Source organism: Numida meleagris, chromosome 3, assembly GCF_002078875.1.
Source record: "Numida meleagris isolate 19003 breed g44 Domestic line chromosome 3, NumMel1.0, whole genome shotgun sequence".
Lineage (NCBI taxonomy): Eukaryota > Metazoa > Chordata > Aves > Galliformes > Numididae > Numida > Numida meleagris.
In genome coordinates, this window is record NC_034411.1 from 36,404,519 (window position 1) to 36,426,085 (window position 21,567).

A 21,567-nucleotide genomic window follows, 5' to 3' on the forward strand; every position below is an offset into this window, starting at 1 on the left:
AGACCTTCAGCTATTTATTTTGACTTACTGGCTGTCTCCTGCCTGCTCTACACCCCCATCACTCTTCTTTCCAGAGACTGTCTACTCCTGCATTAAGAAATATTACATAAGTTCCTGTTCTGACTTTTGCTCAATGTTAAGATCACCCATGGATTACTTAGGGAGCAATAGAACACTTTTGTTTGAATGCTTGCATGAGATAAGAGAACGCCTGGCAAACAAAACGGTGCCAGGTCTGTGTACTTTCAACAAAACAGGTATGCAGAAGAGTGTACATACTTCAGGGAGCTGCTTAAAACAAATCAGTCTGAGACAAGGATTTGGAGAAATTAGATCCCATAATACACATTTCCCCTAAAAAAAAAAAACCAAATTGTTTTTATAGAAAGTTGTATATGTTTCTAAATAGTACTCAAAAAATCCCACTGGGAATTGCCAACATTCACCATGGGATTTTTAATTCTTTTTCCCCCCTCTGGAAATCAGGAGATTAATGTCCATTTCTTGGTGATGTTGCAGCATTGTAATATGGAACATGATAGTGAGCAAAGAAATGACCACTGTTACATATTTAATTCCATTATCTAGACAATCTGAACTGATACAAGTAATAATGTTCTCATGCAGCCACATTAACTACCTGAACATATCTCTTGCTTCCTATTCAAAATCAGCACGACTACAGACTTAAGTATATGACAAAAGGATTCCATAGACAGTGACTAAATAAAGAAGGAAAATATAGAACATAAATTAATGCTAATTTCCCCTCAAAATCTTCTGACCAATGTTATAGTTCTAGTACACATGGATGCAAATAACTGGAGAAGGGTTTATGAATCTTGAAGTCAATAGATATTTCCACCCACATTACTATTGTAGAAGACAACTCTTCTGTTTGTTTCACAACTGACACTGCCATTTCCCTGCCTTGACAACTACGAAATGGTCTTTAAAAGGCAGCGCATCATCCAGCCTGTCCGTTATGTTCTTCAGCAGTGAAAACTATCAATTGGCTATTACTCTATTAGTAACAATTTTCTTTTAGTCAAAAACTCAGCCATTTCGTTTTTACCTTCCAGATTTAATAGTTCTGTTATTTCTCTTTTCTTGTATTTCTGTTGTCACTGCTGTCAGTAAAACCAATGTCAGTTTCACATACTAATAATGTAAAATTACTCAATAAATATTTTAATATGTACATAAACTGTGTGCAAATACATACATACAAATAAAATTCAACAAAATATATTCAAATATGCAAACAATAATCAAAGTAACCACAATCCAACAACTTTATTTAAAAAAACAAGAATTAGTCAGATGTTTATAGAAAATCCTCCCAGTAAAAACAAAAACGTTGAAGAGCAATCACAAGTGTTGCTCAACAATCTAAAGGGCAGAGGAGAAAAAAGAACAACTCGTATCATTTCTAGCCAAAAATAAAGTATTTCTATCTAGTTAGAGGCACCTTTTTTTTTCTGTCCTGAACTTCCTGGTAATCTCATTGGTTTTGGAACAACTTATATTGAAATTTGAACTGATATCTTTGGGACAGAAATGATATTTTTTTTTTTAATGCAACTGCAGAAGAAATATGGAAAATTAGCGGAAGAGTTTCCATTGTGCCCTGTGCTTCTATAAAATAAATTGCATGAGAAAAATTAAACAAATTAACAACAATAACTTTTATACTTGTTTCAAACTGAAAGGATAATCAAATTTATGCAAAAGAACAAAGACTTACTATCCTAGTAATATTAATTAATTTGCAAATACAGCTGGGCACTTTACAGGATACTTCAGTTAGCAGGAAGATAATATCACTAGTAAAGAAAATGAGATTAGTGTAAAGAATGTGACTACATTTAGAGGCATGCTTGAACTCAGAGAACAGAAGGACTTTCTCCCATATATATATATATAATCTGGTTTAGAACAGAGACACACCTAAGAAAACCAAACACAATGAATCATCACAGTCCTTCAGGGGAACACAGTATATAATTAAGCCTCCAATGAAATCAACATTTCTGCCAACAACTATAAAAACGAAGAAGTAATATGAGTAAACACTAGTAGCTATGGAAGCTAAGGAAGTAGCTGTGATATTTGTTGTTGTTATGAATAGACTGTTAACACTGATTATTTGCATGTAGACTGCTCCAAAAGTAATGCCTTCTATTTATTTCCATGGAAACTACAACAGTTACAAAAGAGCACAGCAATACTGCTCCACAGAGAAACCTCTCAGCTACAAAACACTGTTTTTCAGCACAGTCACCACCATTAGCTATGCATTTTCAACAGTTATGAACAGGCACCTATACAATGACCTCGTAAAAATCTGTATGACCATCTGGAATGTGGCTTGTCTTCCACACTGTTGTTGCCACTGCTGAAATGCCTCACTGCACTCACATCCACTGTATAGTCTCCATAAACACTCAGCAAGTGTTGATGAATTTCAGTGGATGCCATGTTTTCCTGCATTGAGGAATTCAGTTACACACATTTACTTCATACTCACTTCCATGTCAGATGTCATGTTGTCAGACTGCCCTTCTGCTGCCATCTGTTGCACAGCAATAAAATGTAACAGAATATTGGAGGGAAGGTTCAATCTCTGCTGCTATACCAACATCTGTCTCTGATGTCATGGGTCAACGTAATAAAATAGCAGGCATTACTTTCAGAGCAGCCCCAGTGGATCTAGGAACATGTGAACTACCAGCTACCAATTAAATGTGAGATCTGACACAGACATAGCAAATCTACAATTTTAATACACCAAAATATCACAAACTGTACGAGAAAAGACTGTTTCCTGCAACAAGCCAGCACTTAAAAAATTCTTCTCTGTTTACTAATCTGGAAATTGACTCTAAAATGAAAAGGCCAACATTCAAAATTTCCTTCTAAGAAGAATTTCAGAAAAAGATTTATCAGTAGAGTATTTTGGATGCAGCTTAAGTCATAAAACTCTCATCAGCACGATCTCATTTAAGGTTGACAATGAGCAGTCCATTATTCAGTCCAATCCTCGGTCCTATGTCTCTTCTTTTCTCAGGGTAGGATTGACATCATTCTCCCCTTCTTCGTCCTTGTCAAATACACTTACACTTAGCCGTCCCTCAAAAACTGACTGAGAAATTCCAAATCCTACTTTACTTATAATAGGTTACAGCTTATGTCCTCAAAGAGGACTGTTTGCTGAAAAGAAATCGTCTCAATCTCGCACAAGGAATTCTGAAATAATCCTGCTATACTCCAATCTATGCTGCTGGGAGAAGAACAAACTACTCCCATTTTTCATGCTGTTTCCCTCACAGCTACCTTGACTCTATGACTCTCCAAAAAAAACTATTAGTATCACTCCAAGACACCACTCCCTCGTTTTCTCTTCTGCAGATGGTTACCTGCTTTGCTTTCTTGTCCTCTCCCTTTCACCAAGAGCCTTCTCAAGACTTCAAATCTCCTTTGTCAAGCATCAGCAATGGACAGTCACTTCAGCAGACTACAGAGATAAACTGATTATTCATCACTGAATGATGGACATCAGTTTTATAGCAGAGTACCGTGGTTTTCTTACAGAATCATAAAGTTGCTCAGGTTGGGAAAGACCTTCATCAAGTCCAACCACAACCTAACCATACTATCCTAACAACCCACCACTGAATCATGTTCCTGAGCACCACATCCAGTTTTTAAACACATTCAGGGATGATGACTCAACCACCTCCCTGGGGAGCCTATTCCAGTGCTTAACAACCCTTTCTGTAAAGAAGTTTTTCCTGATATCCAACCTAAACCTCCCCTGGTGCAACTTGAGGACATTTCCTCTCGTCCTGTCACCTGTTACCAGTCAGAAGAGACCAACCCCGCTCTTACTGCAATCACCTTTCAGGTATTAGAAGAGAGCAATAATGTCTCCCCTCAGTCTCCTCTTCCCCAGACTAAACAGCCCCAGTTCCTTTAGTCTCTCTTCGTAGGACATATTCTCCAAGCCCTTCACAAGCCTTGTTGCCCTTCTTTGGACCTGCTCCAGCACCTCAGTGTCCTTTCTGTATTGAGGTGCCCCAAACTGAGCACAGTACTCGAGGTGGGGTCTCACCAGGGCCGAGCACAGGGGCAGGATTACTTCCCTAGTCCTGCTCACCACAGCATTCCTGATACAAGCCAGGATGCCATTGGCCTTCTTGGCCACCTGGGCACACTGCTGGCTCATATTCAGCTGACGGTCCATTGGTAAACCAAGGTCCCTTTCCGTCAGGCAGCTTTCCAGCCACTCCTCCCCAAGCCTGTAGGGTTGCCTGGGGTTGCTGTGACCAAAATGCAGGACTTGATACTTGGCCCTATTGAAACTCATACAGTTTACCTTGGCCCAGTCTATCCAGGTCCCTCTGTAAAGCCTTTCTACCCTCTGGCAGATCAACACTCCCTCCCCACTTGGTGTCGTCTGCAAACTTATTGAGGGTGGACTCAATCCCCTCATCAAGATCAGTGATAAAGATGTTTAAGAGGAGTGGCTCCAGTACTGAGCCCTGGGGACACCACTCGTGACTGGCCGCCAACTGGATTTAACTCTATTGACCATAACTCTTTGGGCCTGGCCATTCAGCCAGTGTTTCACCCAGCAGAGCATATGCCCATCCAAACCATGGGCAGCCAACTTCTCCATGAGGATGTTTTGGGGGACATTCCACAATTCACCATGGGGCACTGATTTGGGGGTTTCAAAGCTGTTCCAGCAGTGTATGCCTAAGATACAAGACTACAAGACAACAAGAGGTTACACCTTCCAAGGTACCTTCCCTAACTTTCATTTCAGATAATTATTAGTAATAATAAAATCATTTATGTCTCAGGCTCCAATCTGAGGAGTGAAAGAAACAGAAAAGGCATCAAACAATCATTCAAGAGAAATCAACTTTGTTACTATTAACCCATGCCAAAAGGCTGGTTTCTGTGATTTCTACATACAGAAACTGTAAACTGTATATAAACAGATTCTCAAAATATGTGCAATATTTTGAGGCAGAACTGTAACAATGAAAACATCTTAAAAGGTTGAATGACTTTTATAATTATTTTTCAAGATTTGATGAAACATTCATTTTTGAATATTGAGAAGAACATTTGGAAGGAAAGGCTAAATCTTATATCTTCTGAGTTCTTATCATGAGTGAACAGTAAGCCGCTTAAATGCATCATATTGCATCATGTACCTTGAATAATTATTTCAGAGTTAATCAAAGATGAAAACTGCTCCAAGGTAGTAAAATTAAAATGGTCAAAACCAACACCAGCAGACAACTAACACACTCATAAAACCTGAAGCAATAGAAAACACTGATGGAATGAGAGACTAAACATAAGTCCAGAAGTATACAGACTGCTCTAAAATATTAAATCGTTCTGAACAACAACAAAACAAGGAGCAAATAACTGTTTGTTTGCTTATTGAATATGGAATAGAAGCCTTCACTGACAAATGCTTTTGAAATAACCTGCAAAACACCACATACGTAAATACAAGCAAAACACAGATGAAAGTCTCAATGCAGGCAATTCCATTAGGTTCCCTGGAATGACTGAACTATCCAATTCAGGAGTAGGAAAACAAAAACAACAACCACATCTTCCTCTATGTTCTCATCAAAAACAAGAGCCAAGAGAAACTTAAAAGATTGAAGTGCATTAGCTTCCTTTTCTGCTATGAAGATTATGGTATGATGCAATATCAAGGAACTTAGTATATTAAACTCAGATTTAAATTCAAATAACGTTACTATTTTAAATCAACTGAATTGCAAAATATGCATTTAAGTTATCAGATTGGTCACACAGCAAAACTGCAGCTTCAAGAAGTGCTATCTTCTGCTCCATTTTCTTCCATTTGAGCTTACTGACATAATTCACATAACAATGGGCATACTACTGCACAGCATCACGTTTTTGTTTGTAATGCTTCCAACAACATGATAACTACTACTTCATCTCAAATAACAAAAAATACAAAATTCCTAATGCAGAAAATTAAACAGGCCTCCCTGAAATAAACATTAAATTTAGGTAAGTATGGAATATATGGTGGTAATGCCCGTGGCTAATGGGAGCTGCAGCAAAACAAAAACAGATAATGGCTATATAACTTTTAAAGATTCTCAGAAATTAAGTGAAATAAAAATTTTTTAAACAAGAGCTCCCAGACTTGCAAAACTTAAAGAAAAAGCCCTGCTGAAAACAGGTAGGATTATGATTACAGTGGATGATTTGCTACACTAGGCGTAGTTAGCACAAATGAAAACAATTTCTCACCTACCTGCTTATTCTAGGTACCTTTGTGACATGTTTGTTTAGCAAATACTCTCACTTTTTCAAGATGAAAATTAAGTGCACATAGCACAATGCAGGCTAGATCTTCAACACAAGTGCACACACATCATGAATCAGAGGCAAGAAAAAGCACTTTGAACTGCTTGCACACAGCTTTCCTGCAGTAGTAATTCACTTTGATCTAAAGTTTATGTGTGAAGCTGGAATAGTATACTAAATTTCCAGGCAGAAGACAGGGATTAAGTCAAGCTCCTGCTTCAAAATGGTTTTGAGGAACTGAAAATGCTTAAATATCATCAAGAACTTGCATTTACTTATATTTCTGCAAAATAATAAAATGAGAATTAACCAGGAATATGCATTTGCTAAATTTGGTGTAGCAGACACAGAAGTCTCCATTAAACAGTAATCTTTGGTATCATTTTTTTTTGCATTGATTCTTCTGTCATAAACGCACTTTATTTTTTAGAAGATTTTTCTTCACTTTACAATAGCAATAATATTGTATCAATAGATTATATACTTTATACACACATATATATGGAGTAAGATGTAACAAAATACAAAACTATATATAGTTATAATAAACAATTACATTATATACCTTTCAAACAGTTGCCTATAACATTAAGGACAGATTTACTGATTACGTGAAGTCTGACTTTATACACCTATACAGTTTGTTTACAAAAACTGTGCAAGCTTAGCTCTTAGAGAACAAATATATTTTGTTTGACTCAGTATGTCGCCTTCTTGTCTAGGCAGGAAAAAAAGAAATGGAGACCAATGCTGTAATCCTTTCAGAATAAAATGTTTAAATACAAACATGATTGCCATTGTAGACTGTTTAATTTAGAGAGATTGTGTTTCAGTTCTGGTTTTGAGAGGTTTGCTGATTTGACTATTGAGAGTACACTTCAATGCTTATCTTAATTGTTTAGATAAGATTTGTTTAAATTAAGCAGGTGAAAAAAACAGGGGCATAGTACATCGGAAGACTGAGAAGAGACTGGCATTTTACCAGATAATGCTTATTTTAAACTACAGTGGATAGAAGAGCAAACAGTCTCAAAAACCTGCCAGGGTCTGGTCTTCAGGGAGTCAATCTGAAGTGCAAGATTGACTGGCAGGATTCAGTATTTTCAACAAACTGGAAAGAACTGCCACAATAGCTCCAAAACAGCTTACTATGGTACACAAATGCAAATGACATAAGATCAACTTAATAAATGCTTTATAAAAAAACATTGTACTTGATGTTTACAACAGGGTTTTACTGTTTTGTAGAGAGATTTCCTGTCCCTTAAATGTATTTTTAAAAATGTTCAATGAATGAGATTATATAAAATTAATACAGAGATACAGATATAATTTGCATGCGAGAAATTCTGTTACAGTGAATAAATTTATGGTTATAAATATACAATACTAATTGATGTTTTACTTCAGCATCTGGTAGCACTATATTTTTGAAATATCTAGTTAAGGTAGTATATTGTACCATAACTGTTCGATTTCAAGGTTCTCAAATGAAGATTTGTCATATCTATCAATTTTATCACAGTAAATCACATGCAGTTTTGACATTGTCTGTTTATCTGCAGATAATTTATAGCATCATATTTGTGAGACAAGTGAAGTAAAATTTCGGTTCCATACACGTTATTGACTTTTTTTTTTAGATCTCCATATGCTCTACTGCTTTTTGATCTCTACTTCAATTGCATTTTGTCAGTGTGTTCCACAGGCTAAAAGTGATACTAGTGCTCATGTAAACAAGACTATCAAAGCATGTATGCAAGTCAATCTTTATAGAACAAGGTAGCATCTCTTACTGAATATAGTTGGAAGAAACTAGCAAGATTTGCTTGGAACACAAAGCATTTAAACACTTCAGGATTCAAACTACTTCAGATGTGATTACAGTTGGGTTTTTTTGTTTGTTTGTTTTTAGTAATTTGAATTTGCTGGCTTTTGACTTAAGTCCACCTTGCGTAAGAGTAGCTCAAAGTAAACAATGCCATGGCTTCCTGAGAAATCCAGTCCAAAGAGACAAGCTTACTTTTTCATGTTTTAGAAAGCTCATTTTAAACGATCAAGGCAAAGAAAATACAAGATGCAGAGGAAGGTATTTATTCAGGATCATCCGATAGGTTTAATAGAAAAGATGAATCCTAGGTTTACATTAGTGCAAAGTCAAGAATTAATTTAGATTAAAATTATTCCAACTATAAAAATAATCTCTGATTTCTTATTCTCATCATAGGACAGTAATTTTTTGTATAGGATCTCTGAAATATGTTGCCTTACTCTGTGACCCCAAGTACGTTTGAATAATCCTCAATCCTTTCATTATTATACATTCCAGTCTTCAATTATTCTTTTAACCCACCACTGAACCTCTTAGTTTTTTGATACTACATTTGTTTGAGACTAAGTGAACACAATTCATCCCTCATAATAAACGCTAATTCCAGTAACCCTAATCATATAGCATTTTGCATATGTATATATACAAATCTTGTATGTATCATCCACAAAAAGTATTACCTACATTAAGCAGCTCACAATTTTAGGTTTTTGTTCACTTCCAACTTACCCACAATTAGTACATAGTTAATAGAGATCCAGGTATGTCCAGGTGGCAGTTTAGAACATTTGCATTAAATCACTTAAGTGTCAACATAAATCAGTTAAAAGCTGCCTCGTGTATAGACCTGAAAATTTAATGGCTCATGAAACACTATGGAAAAGGAGAGCATCTTAAGTTGCTACAGATCTCCACCCTTAGCTTACTGCTACTAAATATATCTTTACTAACAGTGAAAAGAAAGATGTTAAAAATGGTTATTAATCCCTCGGTAATGTCCATGTGGTGCAAATGAGATAGCTATTCTTTCCTAAACAGACTCAGACTCACCCAAAGAATTGTCTTGATTACACTCTCAATAATCACAATGAATGACTGACTGAAGGCTTTTCTCTCAAGAAGTGACTAGAAATCAAAACAGTACTTGGAGTAGAGGTCTAGCTGGTGAACAGCAACCAAGAATAATCTGAGGTCTCAAGAACTTATCTTTCTGTTTAATTGCAAACTAATTATTTCTTGTATGCTTGCAAGAGATAGATTTGAAACTAGATGGGCTTCATAATTTCACAGACCAAAAAAGGAAAAAAATGAAGGATGTCTGTAAATTACCCTGAGGACTTCACTTTGTAAATAATATTTAAAGTGTTAAAAGTGAAGGAAATTAACCAGAAGGCATTGCCTTCTCCATCTCTTAAACTATTTGCATGAAATCTTAGACCAAAGTCAGTGGTAAAACTATCAGTGACTTCAATGAAAGAAAAAGGTTGAAGGGTCAGAATTTCAACTGGAACTCAAGATCATTTATACTGTTAAAACATTCATACTTGTACAGACTAATGGCTTGAGCAAGAAATTAGCAGGCAATATTATGTGACTTATCTAGTAGCTAGACTAAATGCTCAGAACGCTCTTTCAAACTGAAAGTTTAGAGTTGAGCTGTTTATTTGCCATTTTGCCGGTTCCTTCTGAAGTTCTCCATTAGCTTTCTCTGAAGGCAGTAAACCTAACCCCTTTTTGCATAAGAATTTTGCTATCTTTGGTGACTTACAAAAATTAATGGAAGCTCATTTAGCCATGAGGCTATGCAGTCATTTACACGCAGAAACAAAGCTTCCCTTGCTTATGGTTAGCCAGGCAGTTGTTTGTGATAATACAGAGATCTGCAGTAGTACAGCTAGTTAGAAAATTCTACATGGAAATTTTCAGGGATTCAGAAATCAGGCAAACCCTCATTTGCCTACAACTGCTGTAAAGACAGCAGTGGCAATCGCATGTTGATTTTTTTTGTTGTTGTTGTTCAAGAATTATGAACAGAACTTTCGAGAGGCTCCCATTCAAAAGTAGATTTTCCTTTCCATTTTTCAGACAGTAGTATCTCACTAAAATAATTTCTTCTCTAGATCAAGTAAAAATTTTATTTTGGGCACAGCAGGAAGGAGTTTAGATGTAGCCTGTTATTTTCCACGTCAGCTCAGTCAGCAGCCTGCATAAACACTATGGCCTTCATTGCCCTAATGAATGCTAAGCCTTTCACCAAATATTCTGAAGTTACAATACTAAAGAGCTACAGATGCTAAGAAAATGACGTAATGGTCTTGTGATATTTAGTCCATGTTCTAAGTATGGTAGGATTATGAAAAGAGCACAACAAGATTTTTGGCTAGGTAGAAAACAGATGAGATGTCTTTACTAATTCGAATCACAATAACATGATAACTGAGGGCAGAAGGATGAGCATTTATTGTTTAAGTTTTACCTTTTTCCATGCTCCAAAGTGCTTCTCAAGAGTTGGTATTAATAAATTCGAGGAAATATGGACTGGAATTGCAACAAAATCAGATATATGTGGAAAACCAAAATACATAAATTCTAAGAAAAGTCATAATGTTTTTTGGGTGGCAATCACCTGTATTTATGTCAGTACTGTCACTAGATTTAGCCCACTAAGGTCTTTAAGACTGCAAAAGGCACTCAGTTCAATGCCATTGACCTATATTATCTAAGCAACTAAAGCTATTCACAGCTTCGCTAGAAACATAAAATACATTACACTGGAATAGAACGGAGAGGTTTCCTATGGAGCAGCAGAAGAATAGAAATAAATCTCAATCTTTCATTTTCCAGGGGTGCTGGCAGAACACAAGAAAGAAAAGGAACAAGCAAGAGAAATCCCGGTCCTTCTGACAACAGCATCAGCACGACAAGAAACATGCAGAATGTTTTTTCCACAGAAAAAAGACTTTCTAACATCTATCCAAAGTTTCCCCTGCACTGCTTCCTACTCTGCCAACCGCAGATGAATACAGCAAACAGGTCTCTGCCCTGTATTTCGTCATCCTTTCTCCTACCTGCACCTGGAGCCTTTTTCAAGGGTTCATCGAGAGACAGCACCCCCGGCACAGCTGAAGCACGACGAAGCCGCCGCGCGGCCGAGCCCCGACCCGCCACCGCGGGCCGCTGTTGCCACCTGGTGCCGGAAGCGCGGAGCCGGGCAGCCGCCGGCAGCGGTGTGTCACAGGGAAAGGAAAGCCCGTGGGGAAGGTGCTCGGATGAGGCAGGGATGAGAGCTAGATTCTGGGGTGAGGAGGAGGGAAAGTCAAAATAAGCCAAGGCGAAGTCAGGTCCTGGCCAGCTATATAGCGATATAGTCGCCAGACTACTCATGCTTGCAATGGGCAGGTTTTTATTAAAAGATGGATATAATGACTGTTCCAAATGCATCAGAAGGAAGATTATCAGTGTCACAGTCAATGTTGCAGATGGTGCCATAATCAGTAACTGCTGAAGGAAGGATTAGTCAGTTAAGATAAAGCAATCAGCTGAAATGGATGTGCTGCGTTCCCTACTGAGGGAGCCTATGGCCAAATATAAATAGCACACCTAGAACCCTATTACGTGTCACTCAGAAAGCATGTTTGTAAGATACAAAACATAACAGCAGAAGGTTTAATCTGTTAAATACATTTATGAAATATCAGAGTCTAAATTTTAGGGCAATTGTTTGCAATTATGACTCAAAGCAAGTAGACAGAAATACCAAAAGAGTAGAAACAACATTTGATTTACTCCTAAGTAGTGTACTAGATAGCTGAAGACACCATAGCGATCTTAAAAGGGACACTGTTTGTCATTCACTTGCTGTCTCTTTAAGGGACACAGAAAATGAGATTATAAAAATAACACAAAAAAAAAGTGTTACAAGGAGGAAGTCAGTTAAAAGGCTAAGAAGCTTGCAGGTCACAATGAAGTTTAGAGACATTATATTAAAAGTTTCAGAGAATTTTTTTTTTTTTTTAAAGTACTCAGGCTTTTCCCTGTCTTTCCATATCCCCAGTGCGTCTAGGCTTCAAAACCACACACTTGATTAAACAGAAGAGCATGGGGGACACCTGTAAGAAAGTAACTCTCTTAAAGAAGTGGAAATCAGCCAAAGAAAATAGAAAAGCAAAAAGTCTCATAAGCTCTATGTAAATTGGACAAGAACAAAAAGGTCTAAAACCAACATGCCAAATGCATAAAGCTGGTAATAAAATTGCTTTCAAACACATCTGATGTAGGAAGCCTGACAGGGAACAGTTGGGCATGCGAATAATCTGTCTATAAAAAGAGCACAAAACAAAAGAAGGAGAATAAAAAAAGATTAAACAAGTTATTTGTGATAGGATTCACTACCCACAGAAAAGGTCTAAGATGCTCTCATACAAGATCTACATTTCTCAAACGATGCATTTTGAGCACCGTCTCAAACTGAACTTGTTTCAGAACATACAAATACAAGTTTTAAGAGGATTCCAGAGATGATGCTGGAAATTACAAACCAGTCACTCTGAATTTTGTGCCTGGAAAGCATCTATGTATTGTATGGAAGAACAGCTTCTTTAAACATACAGAGAAACACAGTGTAATGAGAAAGAAAGGTTGCATGCCATTTTGTTGTGGATGCTTGTGAACACCAGTTTGAACAGTACTCCTTTAGTGAATCAAAAAAGGCACAGATTAGAGTGATTAGACTGATACTAGATTTGGAAAAAGCTCCTTCTTATCTAAGGCTTCAGAAAAAAATATGTTGTCATAGGATACATAAAGAACTTCATTTCAATACAACACCTGCTATTAAAAAAAAGTCAATTGTAAAAATAGATAATGAATTTTCAAAATAGAGAGTTGTAGCAGTGAAGTCCCACTAAGACCTTCACTACTTCCTGTACAGCTTAATGAATGAGAAGCGATAATGTCCGAATATATGAGCTAACTAGTTTAAAGCTAATAGCATACACGTGCTAAAGGATCTCTGAAATATTCAATGTCAGTACAATGCAAAATAAAGTACATGGAAGAAAAGAACCCAAATGTAAAAACTCTGATGGATACAAAATTAGCTACCTCTGCCAAATGATAAGCACTTTTTGTCATAATTCTCTGAAAATAAAAGCTCAATAATTAGCAACAGTTAAAAGACATACAACATCAGTAACAATATGCAAATAGAATATACGATACCATGCCATAGGCATACAGTACACAAATCCTGAAAATAACTTGCAGAGCTAATTACTTCATTTCTAAAGAGAGGAAAGAGAGCTATGGGTGGTAGACTGCTGACAAGTAAAATCAGAAGAATAGACAACACATATGAGAACCATTCCAAATAAACTTTTCAATTTGGAAAAAGGCAACTACTGCCAAAAAGATTAAATAGAGATCTGCAGAAATACACGAAGAGCAATTAGTGTCATTCATGTTGGTTTAGTTTTATTTTTGCTTTATTGTGCTATCTACACAGATCAGGTACTAAGCTAGACAGATCTTCTTTTGGCCAATACAGTACAGAGTTGCAATTGCTTCCTTAAATGAGAAATTACAGAAAGGTGGGAGGTAGAGGTAGTAAAAATGGATACAATTCATGTTAAGAAAAAAGAAGAGATTCACCTTGCAACTTTTTCTAATTTTTTTATTTTAATTACTTTGAACGTAGATTAGATTTTAACTGCTACATATGTGGCATTTAAATTTTTATAGATCTGAAAGGATGTATGTGAATATATTTCATATTTAAACTTAGCAAGCAAAAACAAATCACTAAATGGATTGATGTGGCAGGCATTCTTTTCTTCCAAACCTTTCAACTCAATGAAAAAATGTGTGACTAATTACTGGAAGGTCTTAAGTCAATTAATAAACTGTTCTTAATATACAGAATGCCAAAACTTCTGTTTAGTTTAGCGATGCATAAAAATACAGTCATTGAAAAATACTTTTAATGTATTTCTGTAAAAAAAAATTCAGTTTTTGAATGATAGTAATGAACGCAAGATGCATTTTATTGCTTTTCTGCACTGAATTTCATAACCATCTCTCTCACAAGCAACTAACTACACATTACACAAACGTGAAATAGCAGTACTAATTTTTCTGTTCCCCCTAAAGAACTTTTCTGAAATATTTCTCTCCATGTCTCAGTGTTAATCAGATTTCTAAGAAAAAAATAAACTGTTTCAACTAGAACAACATACAAAAAATGCACTTAGAGTTCTTACATTTCTTACAAAACTTTTCCATTAAATTACATTCATATGTTCTTAACAACAAAAATTTTTAATTAGCCAAACTATCCAATGTGGCAGTAATTACTCTTGGCTGACTCAAGTGTTGTTAAAAAGCTCAATATAATTTTCCTTATTTCAAGTGTATTTGGCAATATAGAAAAGTGGTTTTAGTTCTATATTTTTTTCAATTATCAATTCCATAATAATATGTTGCATAGAAACCAAAATTCAGTTCCTTTGTGGATGATGTAAATATTTTTATCCCTCATTATCTTGATGTTTTGCATGCATACTTAAAAAAAATAACCAAGACCCTGTTTTTTCTGCTGCTATTCCTTTATTGGCTAGAATGAGTTCACTCACTAGAATAATCCTTCAGGAAATCTCAGAAGTTAGGGCTGGAAGGGACATCCAGTCCCCTCTCTATCAACACTTGGGAATGGCTTTTAAGGCTTTCCACACACAGCTCTGGGGTTTATATCACATCCATTAGAAATGTCACTTTCCTCCAAGGTCCTCCCTCCCTAGCTAGCCAGACAAGGGCTTCAGAATCACTTTCAGCTACTTGGTACAAACACTGTAGGGAAAACTAAAAACATCAAAGAAATAAAAACATTTAAAACAATATATGCGTTGCATTCAAATTTAATTTAGTCTGTGCTTTATAAAAGTCATTTTGTTTATTCTATTGTTTCTCTTACCAATAATTTCACAAGAGGAGTTTGTAAAGTAATTCTAAGCAAATAAAATGTATGAGCCTGCAATCTAACAATGTTGCAAATATGGTAAAAAAAAAAAAAGATGGGAAGAAATAGGACTAAGATTGACCACTGTGACATGAAGATTCATGCATGTGTTATTGCACAGGACAGAAAAATGCCCAACCTTTTATTGGTGGCACCTTGAAAGAATCTAAGCACAATGGAAAAAGCTATCAGAGGGAAACAAACCATGATCTAGAAAGTTTTTAGCTGTCAAAGTACAATATTTGATAAAGAAAAAAAATGTTATGATTCTCAATTAAAAAACCATTACAGGTAAAATTTCTACCTTTGTAATTAATCTGCACAGATTATAATCACTTTACAGTTCATTCCTTTAAGAAGGAAATGCAGACTTGTTAAATGACCTAAAAATGTTTTATGTCTGTACTTGTATTCAGGATTTTATATTTTGTCCATAGCCTAAACAGACAGAAATGAGAATTTTAGTCATATATTCGTCTTCCAGTCTGACAATGTCCAAAGAACCCAATCACATTTTACAACATAACTTATATTTAAAAAGTAACATGCATTATGGGAAGAGATCTTTTCTTGACAAATAATTTTATGTGTTTAAGTATGATCACTTGAAACTCATATATTGATACTAGGATAAATACTGGTTAGATTATCTCTGGACCATTTGTAGAATAAACTAATAATGTCAGTTTCCAGACCTTGAGTTATTCTTTCATGAATTCTCTCCATTTACATCATCTCCTAGATCCATGACCATTCAAATAATGTAGCATGAGAGATATTTTCTCCCTTCCTCCAATAAAGTAATTCAGTTCATCTCTGACAAAGGCTTTCTCAGCTCACCATTTCAAAGTGTCAGTGTGAAAAATCTAAACTAAAACTCTCCTATGTTCCTCTGTCACTAATAGCCCCTTACTAAAGAATAAATACTTATTTTATTCACTAACATTGAATATTCATTCACTTCCTGCACATTTGTGTTTTGAATTAAGGGCAAAAAATATGCCTGTTGTGCAAAGCTGTACCCCTGTTAGTGGAGCAAACACTGACGCTAATACAATTTTCAGTAAAATAATTTCTGATTCAGGTTAAAATTTCGGGCTTTACCAGTTGTTAGATGAACCTGCCTTCTTCCTCAATTATTTTTTCTATAATTGCTTTATATAACCGTCTTAGTATCACTAACCAACAATCAGTTGAGAGCTGTAACAAAAATATCTTTAGTCTTCCATGTTCCACGTTTATTTTATTTTTTTCTCCAAATATCAGAGTAGCTTTGTTAAATTATTAGCATCTCAGAGAGGGAGGAAAATGGCAATTGTTAAATGAGGATGCCTTAAACTGGGAGGATCCAGAATTCATCAGAGGCAGAAAACTTTAAACTACTTCTAGCAGAGACAATGCAACCACGAAATGTTATGCAATTATTTGGAGAAATATTTACAGAACTACAGCTATGCCAGAAGTAATGTAACACCTGAAGTGATAAACTTACTGAATTGGAAAAGATTACAGAAATGTTCAGAAGACAAGGAATTTCATGAAATTTTTGCCAGTCTTCTACTTTAAACATTTACAAGATATGTTCAGACTAGAACAACTTTTTGTTTAACTTTGTCAAACAAAGATAAATTTCCATCTTGGAAATAATTATTGTATAAAAATGTGACTGCAGTAAATGTGAACATTATCTGCATGAAATATAAAATCTGCTTTCCTTATAGTTGAAAACTTTAGTTTGTTTGTCATTCTCTTTCTCCTCTCACATATTAGATTTTTTTTTTCCTGTTGTTACTCTATTTGTTATTATGCATAAAAAGTTGAAAACCAGCAGAGGATATGCTGTATCCTTTTAATAAACTGACTGGGGAAGGAAGGACAGCTATGCTCCGGACAACATAATGACAGTTTCAAATTATTATTATATTTCTTGTGTTGAAAGGTGTCTTATTTAAGAGACACAGTCCTTGGATGAAGGAAGCTTAATGTGTCGTTACATATTAATATAAGGGCTGTTCATCATCGGCTACTAAAAGGTGTTTGCTGGAATTTCTAATTTAAGCACAAACTCTTTCAAAAAAATAATCTGAGCTATAAATAGGGAAGTGCTTCTTTCATATTTCTTGAGTTTTGGCTGTATCATGCTACCAAACGCAGCTATATTTCTAGTGGGAACATAATACTAGATAAGAGAAATGAGGGTGATTTGTGGTACAGTGAAAAATGAAAAAAGCAAGCAAAATATCTGGATAAAATGTTTTGCATTGTTGATAGATGACTGTAAGGAAAAGGCATTAGTCAAATGTGTGAAATCAGAGAAACCATGAGAAGAAGCCACATTTTGGTACTCATAACTGAAAAATAGCAGTGGATTTAAAGAGGTCAGCATGTCTTAAAATTCTTACAACTCTATCCTAGACAAATTAGTTGGAAGCCGTGTTAGCAATGAGAATCTACCAAAAAAAAAAAAGAAATCACAGTAACAACATAAAAAAATCAACCCACCCTATTTTAAATCACTACTAGAACAACGTGCTAGAGTTTAGCAAAAATAAAGTCTGCTACTTCCACAATGTAAGGATATTTAAACAACAGCCAAGATTTGGGAGTTTGTCTTACTAAACCCAGTTTCAAGTCAGGAGCAAATAAATGCAGCTCTACCAGCAGACAATGATATCATCAGCATCAAAATCTACTTAGTATGTATTCCAATAGCTTGAGATCTTCCATTAAATGCCATCTGATCACACATGCACAGAACATTTACTAGTTATTCCAGATTAGATAAAATATCCAATTTCAAGTTTCCTTCTTTCATCTTGCAGACATATTGCACATATATTTTTGATCTTCAAAAATCAACCAGCAAAAAAAACAACCAAAAACCTTGCAACATATTAAATACAACATTAGCTTAAGTTTCAAGTTATTTTAAGCACTTCATTATGATTAGAACTTGAAACCATGAACTTACTACATGAATTAATACCTAGCACAGTTATTTTCCCTTCTTTTCCTGTAACATTTTGCAATTTGTCTAAACTAGCAGAAAAACAAAACACAATAGCATCAAACCAAGGAATCGACTGAATACCACACTGTACTGATATTTGCTCTTTCTTTGTACTTTTCTAAGTCAGTTGAAAAGGAAAATACAATTCTTCTGCAGTTTGTATTAACACTACTTCCACCAAATATAGTTTACAGGGGGTATTTAGAAGAATGCCAGTGAAGAAAGTTATTTGGTACCACAAGTTGTCAAAGTTGTACATTAAACATTGCAAAAGCTTGAGAAGGCTACTAAAGCCCTGGGCTAGGGGACAGAGAACACTGATAACAGTTTTTGCTGTATTTATTGTCATGTATTTTTAATTTTAGCGTATAAAAAAGGAAATATAGCAAGTTCTATGTTGCTAATGCAGCTTCTTTTTATTTCACTTTTTTCTTTTAGTTTTGATAACATTTTGTCCTTGGACTATTCAAACTGTAGCAGGTAAGCCAGCAAGCTTAAAAAAAATAAAAAAGAAAATACTTGTTTAATAAGCAAGCATATGTAAAGGCAAAACTAAATTCTTGGGCTTTTAATTTTATAGCTTCTCCCACAGCCTTTATGGTCAGATCACTCAAAATTCTGCATGGAGTTACTGGTACCAGAAATATGATTTTTAGTGAGATGTCACCTCTATTTGTCTAATCCCCCTACACAAATTTATTTCCTGCTCCTCACAGCTTTTCTGCCCATGTTATGTTAAAAAATAAAGAAAAAACCAACACACCAAACCTATTTTTTAAACCAGGATCTTCCAACCATTTTCACCAGTCATTCTATCAGAATTCCTCTCACGTTTGTTCAATTACTTTTGAACAGCTAGGAAGTAAGAGGAGTATTTAATTCTCCTATGCAAAAACTATTGGTTTTTAAGAACAGCTATTGAAGGAGTATACAAAATCTGCACACAGCTCTTAGATGATCACGTGTACTTCATATTGTAGTAGGATAAAGGTTAAGCACAGTATTGTTTGACCCCTTCAACCACTGACATTCATGCCATGTTATTGCTAGTGTTGCATGTTAAGCAAGCAAATTTTCAATGAACTTGTGTTGGCTTTACCACAGACACAGATGTTAGGCGGACTCCTTTGTTCATAAGGTTCTCATTATTAACTGAAACCAAGTTGAATATTTGACTGAAGGAAAGGACCGTATCATTGTTTTCAGATTTTGCTCTATGACTTAACTCAACTACATCTGCCAGCTTTGGAAATACCAAGTACTTCTTGGCGCCAGTACTGGCGCCTTGCTCTATGACTACCATCTTAAGTGCTTCATTTTGAGGAAGTCTCCTAACCATCAAAACAGCTTAATAAAAACTTCAACTTGCGATTAAGAGTTACTCATTAGCTGACAGAGTGCACTGAAATTTGCTTCTACTTATGAATAATTTCACAAAGTAAGCAAATCACAGCAAACTGAATGCATGGCTGTAAATACGTAACCTAGAAAGTTCACAAGATGTTTTTGTGATTTATGAAGTCTGTGTTATACTTGAAACCACATTTATTTAATAGATAGGCTGGCACTTCACAGGATTGTTCAATCTGCTTCAAATCTATCCAAAGCCTTTGGGAAACATAACGGATGCTCTGAATATAAATGCAATTCCACTTTTCACCTTTTTGCACTACTGTCTCTTAGCATAAATGTGATAAGTATTACACTCCTTCCAAAAAATCTCCCATTATAAACAGCTGTTGAAGATGAAACAACTCCAGTTTGAGCTAAACCCCATAATATGAACTACTTTAGACAGCAAATCAATTAGGTATTGTAATACACTTTTTTGGATATACTCTTGGGCTCTTTGAATTAGAATAAACAATACATCGCACCACTCTTTCTTCCACAAAAAAAAAAAATTGAAGAGTCTAGATTTCATGCTAGCTAGATAATTGATGTTCAGAACTATAGGTGGTGATTCTGCAAATAAACATTCAACAGTTCTGTTTACTATAGAGGAAAACTGAATATGTTACAAAAGTGGAAATAAATGCCATAATTTGCTATTTTCATAAAGAAGTCTAAAAAAAGCTTTTTAATTTTTTTACATATGAAAATCCAGTGATTTCCAGGTAATTAATGACGCAATTTGAGCTAGAGCCAACAGTATTTATTTCACTTACCATGCTGAATGTCCCTCATGTCTAAGTGAAGGCTAGACATTAATATTCCAACAGCTTGAGATCTTTTGTTACTTAACAACTTGACAACCTGCCAAAATAAACCCATTTATTAGTATTCACCTGTGTGAAAAATGTTAGAAGATATTTTGCATTACTAATAACAAATTCAAGAAATACTACTCTGTGAACAATTTATATATGCATCAAAAAGTATTATTATTTTTAAGGGTGCTTCAACTGAATACATCTGTCACAAGTGTAAATGTCATCTAGCAGAATCTTAAACCTAAAAGTCAGTAGAAAGTTTCCCTACACTTTATCCTTCTGTGGGACACACACTTTCAACTTCACACTGCTGTTATTAAGTGTATGAAACAGGCTGTCATATAAAAAAATTCTGACTATGTCTATCTTGGAATTCCTTTGGTTTCCAAAACCACACAATAATTTCCATCTTTTGATGTAAGCTAAAACTGTGAGAATTTGTGTTTTATTTTTAAATTTAACGTAGTAGGTGCCAATTTGAATTTTATTTAAAAAGAAAAATAAGTATTTACACATTGGTAGTTTCTTTGTTCACTTAGAGAACACAAAAAAACTCAAACTTCTTTCCAGAAAAAATATTGAATTAATTGGAGGTAAGAATAAAAACCCAGATAATTTGATCTGTAAATTCAAGTTATTTTTATATTTCAGTCGGGTAGTATATATGCTTTTTCAAGTTACATAGTTTCTGTCGTTGCACTGAGATGCTCTATCAACTGCAGCCCACTGGAAAACATATTTAGTAATTAATTAGTATAAATGAAATTAAAAAAATGTTAGCTAACAAATGTCATAATACAATCCACATCTTAAAACGGATTGAAGTATTCCACAAGATGTGTACAGTTTCTGTCACTTTGGTTCACTCAAGTTTTCACACATGGGTTTGTAAGTTGATGTCTGAGTGGTAGATCAAGAGAAGCAAAATCCTGAACTAGAACTATTCCATGAGTACTGCTTATAAATGGAGCTTGATAAACTCACAGATGCTTGCTGAATGAGTTTTCTGAGGATGTGGTTGGCTGGCCAATTTTTTTTTTTATTTTTATTTATTTTTTCCTTGAGCCTTTGTAACCATCAGTTTGTCAGGTGTTTCCCTTTCCTCATAATTTTTAACATCACT

The 21,567-nt window shown here is 35.2% G+C and overlaps 1 protein-coding gene across 3 annotated transcripts in view; it reads right to left on the minus strand.

Moving 5' to 3' along the window:
• FMN2 (formin 2) overlaps positions 1 to 21,567 on the minus strand; it is a 151,506-nt gene that overhangs the window by 71,527 nt on the left and 58,412 nt on the right. For 2 of the 3 annotated variants that reach the window (XM_021392688.1, XM_021392687.1), the window contains one exon: positions 20,400 to 20,487. In XM_021392688.1, coding sequence (XP_021248363.1) covers positions 20,400 to 20,487 — 88 coding nt within the window. Of the gene's footprint in view, positions 1 to 18,643; positions 18,725 to 20,399; positions 20,488 to 21,567 lie in introns of those variants that run through there. The other variant, XM_021392689.1, reaches the window with a different exon arrangement.